This window comes from Protomyctophum parallelum (genome assembly GCF_964188405.1).
Source record: "Protomyctophum parallelum genome assembly, chromosome: 8".
Taxonomy (NCBI): domain Eukaryota; kingdom Metazoa; phylum Chordata; class Actinopteri; order Myctophiformes; family Myctophidae; genus Protomyctophum; species Protomyctophum parallelum.
In genome coordinates, this window is record NC_139703.1 from 2,553,991 (window position 1) to 2,565,520 (window position 11,530).

General features: G+C 46.2%; 1 protein-coding gene across 1 annotated transcript in view; it reads left to right on the forward strand.

Annotated features, from left to right (window-relative positions):
• tafa1b (TAFA chemokine like family member 1b) overlaps positions 1-4,374 on the forward strand; it is a gene marked incomplete at both ends in the record, with an annotated part of 172,403 nt that extends 168,029 nt beyond the window's left edge. Inside the window, 2 exons of the mRNA XM_083770435.1 lie at positions 1,889-2,013; positions 4,348-4,374. Of these exons, the coding sequence (XP_083626561.1) occupies positions 1,889-2,013; positions 4,348-4,374 (152 nt within the window). The remainder of the gene's footprint in view (positions 1-1,888; positions 2,014-4,347) is intronic.
• Positions 4,375-11,530: the final 7,156 nt, after the last annotated feature.

Sequence of the window (11,530 nt, forward strand, 5' to 3'; positions counted from 1 at the left end):
CAGTGGAATATCTATATTATGAGACAATACATATAAGCTATATATATACTACTATGCTATACAGTACATATGTACTATGGCGTGCTATGACTATATACAATGCAATTATAGTGCCGTCTACATAACATGCTATAAGTCTGTATCAGATGCTATCTAAGTCTACAGAAATGCTATCTAAGGGGGTAGGGTAAGTGCTATGGGCCATGATGGAGTCTAAAAAGGTGGGTTTTCAGACTACGGCGGAAGATTGGGAGTGATGCTGCAGTTCTGACTGCAATGGGAAGTGCATTCCACAGTTTTGGAGCCAGAAGGGAGAAGAGTTTGGGACGTGTGGAGCGAGACACTGAGCAAGACACTGAACCCCTAATTGCTCCCGATGTGCTAGTTGGTGCCTTGCATGGTTTCCGCTGCCATCGGTGTATGAATGGGTGAATGTAATGCACAATCTCTGTAAAGCGCCTTGGATAAAGGCGCTATATAAATGCACCATTTACCATTTTACCCGATTAGGAGAACATAACCTTTATAACATTATTTTCATTTCCATTTGGTTAAGTATTCGTTGATTCCAGGTCAGCTCGCTCTCATCGTCTACTGAAATAATGAAATCTGGGAGACTTCAATCCAGTCGGGGGTAAGGGTTAAAATGATGTCTGAATGCCATCACACTGCGACTACCGGATAATTAGCCCATTCTGACCTGAGATCAGATTCTAAAAATGTCTATTACATCCTGACAGTTTCATTATTAACCCATTCTGACCTGAGATCAGATTCTAAAAGTGTCTTCGATTTTTCAAAAATAGCAGACCTACAAGCTCGTATCGCGCCACTCGGTGGCGCGATATGAGCTTGTAGATCTGCTATTTTTCAATAGCTAAAGCATAACATGATGCCAACACCAAAATGGGTGCCCGGTCAGAATGGGTTAGAGTAGATAATCGGTTGAGGTGAGCCTCATACTGGGAACGAAGGGCGAATCGGACCCATAATTGGCCCGATTATTCCTACGGCAAGGAGCAAGTACTACGAGACATTTACTCACTACTGTACTCAAGTCCAATTTTGGTACTTTTATTTAGTATTTCCAATTTTCTATACTTTTCATTCTAATCCACTTCATCACAGAGGCAAATATTGTAATTTTACTCTACTATAATTATTTGAAAACTTTAGTTATAGTTACTGTGTAGATCATTATTACACAACATGCATTGACCACTTCAGCCCTTATTTAATTGCTATTTGAAAATAGACAAATAAGACAATCTACATTCTACAAGCTCACTGACAACACTGCACAACATCTGCTATTTTTTTTTGCCATAGCCAGGTGGTGTCTTCAAGAGACAAGAAGGTGGCTGCACGCACAAAGTGCCAATACTTTATTTTTGGACGCAGAGTAAAAAGAAAAGATATCTTCTTCGGCGTATCCTATATGTTGGATGTTTGTGTCCAAACATTTGAACAGCCATTTGTGCAGGCATCCTTGCCTTTGTGCGCACGCACAAACGCACAAACAAACAAGCACACGCACGCAGCCTGACCAGCCTGTCAAGGTAAAGAGTTTTACATGCGTCATCTAACCTCCTCCATCCACCAGCCCAGTGGCCTTGTGGTTAGAGTGTCCGCCCTGAAACTGGGAGGTTGGGGTTTGATCCCCGACCGGGTCATACCAAAGACTGTAAAAACGGGACCCAACGCCTCCCTGCTTGACACTCCACATCAATGGGTTGGATTGGGGGGGTCAAATATACTAACCAAATGATTCCCGAGCGCGTGTCTCACCGCAGATGGATCAAATGCGGAGAACAAATTTCACTGAGGTAACGCGTGTGACAAATCGTACGACTTTGACTTTGACTTTATCTCTCCTCCCTCCATGCAGCGTCCATTGTGATCGGGAAGTGGTGGTGTGAGATGGAACCGTGTCTGGAGGGAGAGGAGTGCAAGACTCTGCCCGACAACTCCGGATGGATGTGCTCCTCTGGAAACAAGATCAAAACCACCAGGGTGAGAACTCACATCCGCCGTGCCACACAAACGCACACCTTCCCACTTAAAGCGGCACACATCTATATGCACAGGGTTCGATTTTCTTGCATGGCCGTGGGTTGGTGGAGCTGGGGGAGGTTAATCCATTCTGACCTGAGATCAGATTCATACGAGGTTTCCGCCGGACACACACTGGTCTGATGAACCCATTCTGACCTGAGATCAGATTCTAAAAATGTCAGTCGTTCTTAGATTTTTCTAAAAATAGCAGACCTACAAGCTCGTATCGCGCCACTCGGTGGCGCGATATGAGCTTGTAGATCTGCTATTTTTAAATAGCTAAAGCATAACATGATGCTGACACCAAAATGGGTGCCCGTTCAGAATGGGTTAATCCACGGCCTCTGCTTGTGATATCTCCAACCTCTGGTCGTTAATCTTTATGTTATATCCCTGCCTCCGGGCAGACTGAATAAAATATATTTCCTTCGAGGGAAATGGAGACAGTCTGATATGGTTAATATGTATGTTTGATGAGTTCTCGCAATTTCTTAAATGTATTCTCACCATATTAAAAAGAGTACTTACTGTAGTTCACCCCAATCGCACACCCCATGAAGCCTTCAATTCATGGAGATTAGAAGTCATTTTTTTGGGTGAACTACTCCTTTAACGCTGGTGTGCGAACTTTTCACCCCATTTTTGTCCTTCTTCAAATCGAACCCAGTGTATGCATGCACAGACCTAGACAAACACATGCAAAGGCAAGCATGCGTGCACGCACACGCAAACGCACATGCGCACACACACACACAACACACGTGTGTGTGCGCGCACTCACTGACACACGTGCGCACACACTACTGCACTTGCACACAGACACACAAACGCACACCACACCACCACATTCACAAAGCAGTGCATCTGAAGTAACAGGCAGTTTTCCCTGTGCTACAAATCAACCTCTCTTCTTTTACTTAAGAGGAAGTCAGTGGCAGAAGAAGAAACCACATTTTGCTGCTTTGATACGGACTGACTATAGCACGGCTCCTCTGCCACCTGCCTGCTATACATTTAACCTGCGAGTTGCCGGGCGGCCTGCCAGTCAGTCGAGATCAAGCACGGGGCGCTTTAAAACATGCGTGTAAAAAAAAAAAAAAGGTTGCACAAAAAGCCTGCGGTGTGTGAAAGACACACATGTAATGTATGGCCACGCTCTCGTTAAATGAGAGGTGAATTCCCGTCTGCTGCGGCCGGGCGACCGTTCCGGGGGTCCTTCCTCTGTAAAACAACAAATATAGACCCACGGCAATAAACGGCCTGCTGCCTCGGGTCACGAACCTCACAAAGAGAAAGTTAACAACCGCATCGTATCATTTCTTTTTTTCCTACCCCCGACCCTGTCAAGGGAGAGACACTGAGCGACGGCCTATGCAAATCACGGAGGGAGTTAAGTCCCCAAAGTCAGCAGTCCGGCACTCCATGACAGGTTGATCACCCAATTTGTATTCATTCGATTGAGTCCCCCCCACCCCCCACCACCTCCCCACCTCACCACCCTTCACACTGCGACCAACAGCGCCCCATCCCTCTCAGCACTCCGCCTGCATTCTCTCAGTAGCTTGGTGGCCATGACTTTGAATAGAAGGAGAGACTAATGTGTCGGCAGGGGAAAAAAAAAAAAAAAAAAACGGGTGGCGGGGACGCCGGCAGCCGGTGAAGGTTAGACCACATGGGGCTTCCCAAGGTTGTTCCGCCTGCTTATATAGATATAAAAGCCATTTCCCCCCCCCCGAATCCCACCACCTCACCCCAGGCTTTCAATTGTGGGGGAAAGAAGTTGACCGAGTGGGGCTTCTTTTTTTTTTTACCAGCCTGTCAAGGTAAGGAGCATCACTCGCTTCACCCTAAAATAATTGCATCTCTGATTCGACATGCATTCACTTTGCACAGTTGGAAGACAATTCAGGTTAAAAAACAGCTAGATTGTATTAGATATAAAGCCCATTGATTTCCCCTTATATTCTCCAGAGATGTACTATAGTAGTTTAGACGGCAGATATCGGAACATAAATAGAAAAGTTATTAAGCCCTATAGCCCTAAAGTGAGTGGATTCTATCAGTACGTTATAACAGGAGACAGCCGATAGAGGCATAGAGCTGCTTTTCTACACTGTAAAATCTTGAGTGTTTAGTTAACTCAAGGGTGTGCAAGTGGAACCGAATGGACACACTTAGAAGTCCATTTGGTTCCATTTGTTCACTCTCAGAGTCACATGAAAACGCTCTGGATTTCACTGCGTGCGTACCCAATATACACGTGTCCTTTTCTCTTGACCCCTCTCTTTGCAGAACACCCAGCCATACTCCCCCTTTTAGCTTCCGGAAGCAAAATGCAGAGGATGCTTCAACAGAAATTGAGCTGCATTCTTGCTTCTGTAAAGGTTAGTCTCTCTCTCTCTCAAGCCGTTCTCTTTGTTTTCTTTTCCTTTTATTTTCTCCCCCTCTCTCTCTTTTCACACCATCATTGTGTGCAGTGCACTTCAGTGTCGAGCCATAGGACTGAGAGCGACTCACGTTCTCGTTTAACCCAAACACTCCAGCCAGAAAACCAAAACAATCATGGGTGTGTTTACATGCTGTGCATGATTAGGCAGGCGTGACACAAATGCAGAACACCGCGCCGCGCTGCCCTCGCCAGAAAGGAGGGGTAAAAAAAGAAAATCGCCGGCAAAACACTTGCAAAGGGATTTTGACGCAATTCTGTGTAAACTGACTCAAGAAAATATGGTAGTCACTGTATAGCAGGCAGAACTAACTAGCTATAGCTGACTAACTGGCACATGCAGAGCACACACACACACACACACACGTGTGCACACACAGCAAGCCAGGTCCAGGTTCCAGCCCTGATTAGAACATACGCCGTCTCAGATCAGGGTGTAATGACAGGATCAGTTCTCGTCTCCCTTTCATAGCCCCCTTTGTTCCATGTCCTGTTTTTCGCTATCGGTCACTGTGCGGGTTTGATTACAGCGCCTTGTACCAGTCTGCCAATCCCATTATGCACTACTAATCTGTGACACGCTCACTCAGTCACTGCTCCTGTGTGTGTGTGTGTGTGTGTGCGCACACGTGTGTGTGGCTTGGAGACCCCTGGGCATGCCTCCTCCTCCCACTCATTGTGTGGGCCTGGTATCGGAGAGAGCCCTCGGTGTCCGGATCCCCCCATACGAGGGTCTTAGCTTATATAGGCACAGCTATCAGTGGACAGCACAGAAGCACAGACTGCAGCAGCACATGAAAAGGCCTTTTATATTCTGCTCTCTCTTTTTAACCCATTCTGACCTGAGATCAGATTCATACGAGGTTTCCGCCGGACACACACTGGTCTGATGAACCCATTCTGACCTGAGATCAGATTCTAAAAATGTCAGCCGCTCTTCGATTTTTCAAAAATAGCAGACCTACAAGCTCGTATCGCGCCACTCGGTGGCGCGATATGAGCTTGTAGATCTGCTATTTTTAAATAGCTAAAGCATAACATGATGCTGACACCAAAATGGATGCCCGTTCAGAATGGGTTAAATGAGCATCCCTCATTCAGCCACGGCTTTCAGTCTGAAATGGCCTCATTTGTGGTTCGTCGTGTCTCACACACACACCGACACACACACACACAGGCCGCACTAAAGAACTCAGAGCACAACAATTGTTTTATTGTCGTTTGTGATTCCTTCTTCATATATTTCACCCGTAGGGTTCCCCCTAGTGAAGCCCTTTTGTCAGGCCAGCGTGTGTGCACACACACGTGCACTCGCACACATGTGCAGTCTTGCACACGCACGCACACACACGTGCATGCGGGCACACACACACAGGAAGACCAAAAAAAAACATGTACGCGTGTCATCTGTCATAGAAATGTTGGCATGAAAGTGAGGTGCGGGCAAAAAGGCAGTGCTTGACGGCCGTGTTCTCTCTCTTCTTGTCTCTCTCTTTGTGTCTTTCAGAGAGGGAACCCTGTTCTGTAGAGGCAGACAAAGGCAGGCCCTTTTGTATGGGTGGAGAGTCACAGTGAGATGAGAGCGAGGCTGGCTGGCTGGGCTCCACCTTCCAAAATACAGATCTACACATTATCCGCTCCGCTGGCTAAATAGATCAATGCCCTTTCTGCTCCTGACAAACTGGTTACACTCCTCGACAGAGAGAGAGGGACCGAAAGGGGGGGGGGGGGGGGGGGGAGAGAGAGAGAGATAAACACACACTCTCACACACACACACACACACACACAGAGAGAGAGAAAGGTAGAGTGAGACACTACTTGTAGAGAGACCCCTGAATCAGCTCCGTTTCTTTTTAATGAAAAGATAACTATTATGTGTACCTACGTACTGTGTCAAATACATCACGCTTCAGTTGCAAACTCACTCCCTAAATGCCATACAAAATGTCATCAGATCGTCATCATCATTATCATCATCATGTAGACTATATAATGTCTCAGGACACTATCTTTGCACCGCACTCATCGTTGCACAGGAATTAGTTTAATTTAATTAAGTGCAGCACTTTGGTGAACTTCACAACGGCTCGACTGGCTGAACCCCTGCGGAGAAGCTCATGCAGTGGAACAGTCCCAGCTATATTTGTCACGCGCTGATTTTCCAGTATCACCACCAGTCACACACTATTTATTTCGGTTGCTCATCGAGCCACATGTCCCCTGATTAGTCTGAGCAGAGGCCACCTTTTCAAGCAAATCACAGTACGGTACACACTCTAGCGTGGGATGTGGCCCATCTGTGTGTCTGTCTGTTTCAGAGCAAAAAAGTGACCTGCCGGCAGATGCATCTCTGTCTAATTTGTCGAATTGGGAACTCTGCAGTCGATCAAAAATGAACTCCGCGTCGGCCGTGCCACATCCAATATGGTGTCATCTGCTCCCCCCTGTCGATTCCCGTTTAGTGAGACATTTGCCTCCAACCTCATGTCTGGTGTAATTTCTGTCATGAAAGACAATCGCAAGTGCCATTGTGACGGGCGACTTATGAAGCCCCATTTATCCCATTCTGAACGGGCACCCATTTTGGTGTCGGCATCATGTTATGCTTTAGCTATTGAAAAATAGCAGATCTACAAGCTCATATCGCGCCACCGAGTGGCGCGATACGAGCTTGTAGGTCTGCTATTTTTGAAAAATCGAAGAACGACTGACATTTTTTTAATCTGATCTCAGGTCAGAATGGGTCGATCAGACCAGTGTGTTGTCCAGTGGAAACCTGGTATGAATCTGATCTCAGGTCAGAATGGGTTATACTGAGTTGCGCGGGCGGTGCTATAGAACTGCCATTTCTGCGATGACAAGAATAGCCGACAAGCTTCAGAAATGCAAAAAAAAAGTCAGTTGTAATAATGAGAGCAGTCAGGACTTCTGACAATACCCAGGTTGTCCTACTTATGACATTGTAATACCAGCGTACGGCTGGAGAGGTTCATTCATTTCATCATTCCAAGTAATACTGATTCATTTATACCTGTTCTTTTCTCTATTTCTTTGTCAATGTTACATTAAATGGATTTTTTTTTTTTTTTTCTAAATTTTCATCCCACGATTTTGTAACCCAGTTTTTCTTTTCACCCAGTGCCAATTATCTAATGTAATCCTGGGCGCTACACTTCCTCTGCCAACCTGGGGGGGGGGGGGCAGCGGACTGACCTCATGCCTCCTTCTATGCATGAGGAGTCCAAGCTGCTTCTTTTCACCCGACAGAGGGGAATTTCCCCGGCCGGACGTAGCGCGTGGAAGGGACACGTTATTCCGACCAGTTCCTTTCCCCTCCATCAGGCGCCCCGGCTGGCCATTAAATGGATCTTGATGTATCCTGTCGGCCAAAGAGTCTTCTGTTTTTAGGGGGTCATTCCTTCGGTGTTGTTTTGAACAAGCTCCTTTGCAGAACCAAATTGATTTGTTCAACATGAAACCAGGGGGGGGGGGGGGGGGGGGGGGGAAGAGAGAGAGTGGGGGGAGGTTGGGTTGGCAGTGTTTGCTTTAACCCATTCTGACCGGGCACCCATTTTGGTGTCGGCATCATGTCATGCTTTAGCTATTGAAAAAATAGCAGATCTACAAGCTCATATCGCGCCACCGAGTGGCGCGATACGAGCGTGTAGGTCTGCTATTTTTTGAAAAATCGAAGAACGACTGACATTTTTAGAATCTGATCTCAGGTCAGAATGGGTTCATCAGACCAGTGTGTGTCCGGCGGAAACCTCGTATGAATCTGATCTCAGGTCAGAATGGCTTAAATTCCTCCACTATGGGCAATTGTCCTTGGCTCCTTTTTACTAACTGAGGCACAAGTAAATTGCAGTTTAATGCAGCCAACGTATTAGCATGCAGACGGCTTAGTTGGCCGAGCAAAGACGCGATAGGCAGGAAATCCTTTAGAAATCCACTATACCTGCTACCTGGCTGCACCATTCATTTAGCCCATTCTGACCGGGCACCCATTTTGGTGTTAGCATCATGTTATGCTTTAGCTATTTAAAAATAGCAGATCTACAAGCTCATATCGCGCCACCGAGTGGCGCGATACGAGCTTGTAGGTCTGCTATTTTTGAAAAAAATCGAAGAACGACTGACATTTTTAGAATCTGATCTCAGGTCAGAATAGGTTCATCAGACCAGTGTATGTCCGGCGGAAACCTCATATGAATCTGATCTCAGGTCAGAATGGGTTAGAGAGACGTGTAGGACAAACCAGAGCAGAGGACAGTCTCTCTCTCTCTCTCTCTCTCTCTCACACATCCATACGCATGTGGTTTTGAAATAACAGCGATTTGCATACAGCTCCCTCCGCTCCCCGCTAACAAACCTCTGGTGGATTGTGTCCGGGGGAAAGTGAGCCGTAATGGCAGCCCCTTTGCTTTGTACGGCACGCTCTCGTTCTGGCAGAGAGGCCACTCTCTGCCTGGGATCAGATTCATACCAGGTTTCCACTGGACAACACACTGGTCTGATTAACCCATTCTGACCTGAGATCAGATTCTAAAAATGTCAGTCGTTCTTTGATTTTTCAAAAATAGCAGACCTACAAGCTCGTATCGCGCCACTCGGTGGCGCGATACGAGCTTGTAGATCTGCTATTTTTCAATAGCTAAAGCATAACATGATGCTGACACTAAGAGAGAGAGAGAGAGAGAGAGAGATTGCATTGACAGGAGAAAACGACACACTGTACTACGTTTATTTAGAGAACACATGGTAGAACAACTATTTCAACGAGTATGGTGTCATTTCCAACGAGGAATGAAGTCAGTACTGTCGTGTTGTTTCCTCATGGGTGCTTGTTGTGAGACACACAAACATTACATCATGCCAAGTAAGCTGAGTAATTCTGTCTGCTCCAAAAGTGTGTCCACGCTCGCGGAAACGCTGTGTTTTTCGTCGGGTAACAATTTATTGCACACACTGACTGACTCCAGGTAAGCGCTTGGCTGACCGCAGGCACTCCAGTATAGCCTTCAATGCATCACGCCTGAGAGCCTCCAAGTCCATGTGAGCTACATGCTGTCAAATTAACCCATTCTGACCTGAGATCAGATTCTAAAAACGTCAGTCGTTCTTCGATTTTTTTCAAAAATAGCAGACCTACAAGCTCGTATCGCGCCACTCGGTGGCGCGATATGAGCTTGTAGATCTGCTATTTTTCAATAGCTAAAGCATGATGCCGACACCAAAATGGGTGCCCGGTCAGAATGGGTTAACTACAGTACATTATCCCCAGCGTCCGTTTGTGTAGGGCCTGTCGTTATATGAGTGAACATTTTCAAAATGTTTCTGTACATTTCAAAGAATGTCCAAAACAATTTGGAATAAAAAATAAAAGTAGTGAATATAGCTGATGCGTTGCATTGTGTGGGTTATTTTCACTACTTGTCGTCATACAAAACGTATATACTAATATATACTAAACTAATAATAACTAACCAATAAGACATATCGCACGCACACGCACACACACACACGCACACGCACACACACGCTCGCACACACACGCACACACACACACACACACACACACACACACACACACGTATGCAAAAAGAAGCCCCAGGTTATCCTTACTTACAGCAGCAGAAAATCTTTCATACGTAAAGACTGAGGAACAGAGCTGCAGTGGTTCGTGGATCTCTGGAACCAGGCTGTAGTGATTTATACAGTACGTGAACTTCCGGGGGGGGGGGGGGGGGAAGAGAGAGAGTGGGGGGAGGTTGGGTTGGCAGTGTTTGCTTTAACCCATTCTGACCGGGCACCCATTTTGGTGTCGGCATCATGTCATGCTTTAGCTATTGAAAAAATAGCAGATCTACAAGCTCATATCGCGCCACCGAGTGGCGCGATACGAGCGTGTAGGTCTGCTATTTTTTGAAAAATCGAAGAACGACTGACATTTTTAGAATCTGATCTCAGGTCAGAATGGGTTCATCAGACCAGTGTGTGTCCGGCGGAAACCTCGTATGAATCTGATCTCAGGTCAGAATGGCTTAAATTCCTCCACTATGGGCAATTGTCCTTGGCTCCTTTTTACTAACTGAGGCACAAGTAAATTGCAGTTTAATGCAGCCAACGTATTAGCATGCAGACGGCTTAGTTGGCCGAGCAAAGACGCGATAGGCAGGAAATCCTTTAGAAATCCACTATACCTGCTACCTGGCTGCACCATTCATTTAGCCCATTCTGACCGGGCACCCATTTTGGTGTTAGCATCATGTTATGCTTTAGCTATTTAAAAATAGCAGATCTACAAGCTCATATCGCGCCACCGAGTGGCGCGATACGAGCTTGTAGGTCTGCTATTTTTGAAAAAAATCGAAGAACGACTGACATTTTTAGAATCTGATCTCAGGTCAGAATAGGTTCATCAGACCAGTGTATGTCCGGCGGAAACCTCATATGAATCTGATCTCAGGTCAGAATGGGTTAGAGAGACGTGTAGGACAAACCAGAGCAGAGGACAGTCTCTCTCTCTCTCTCTCTCTCTCTCACACATCCATACGCATGTGGTTTTGAAATAACAGCGATTTGCATACAGCTCCCTCCGCTCCCCGCTAACAAACCTCTGGTGGATTGTGTCCGGGGGAAAGTGAGCCGTAATGGCAGCCCCTTTGCTTTGTACGGCACGCTCTCGTTCTGGCAGAGAGGCCACTCTCTGCCTGGGATCAGATTCATACCAGGTTTCCACTGGACAACACACTGGTCTGATTAACCCATTCTGACCTGAGATCAGATTCTAAAAATGTCAGTCGTTCTTTGATTTTTCAAAAATAGCAGACCTACAAGCTCGTATCGCGCCACTCGGTGGCGCGATACGAGCTTGTAGATCTGCTATTTTTCAATAGCTAAAGCATAACATGATGCTGACACTAAGAGAGAGAGAGAGAGAGAGAGAGATTGCATTGACAGGAGAAAACGACACACTGTACTACGTTTATTTAGAGAACACATGGTAGAACAACTATTTCAACGAG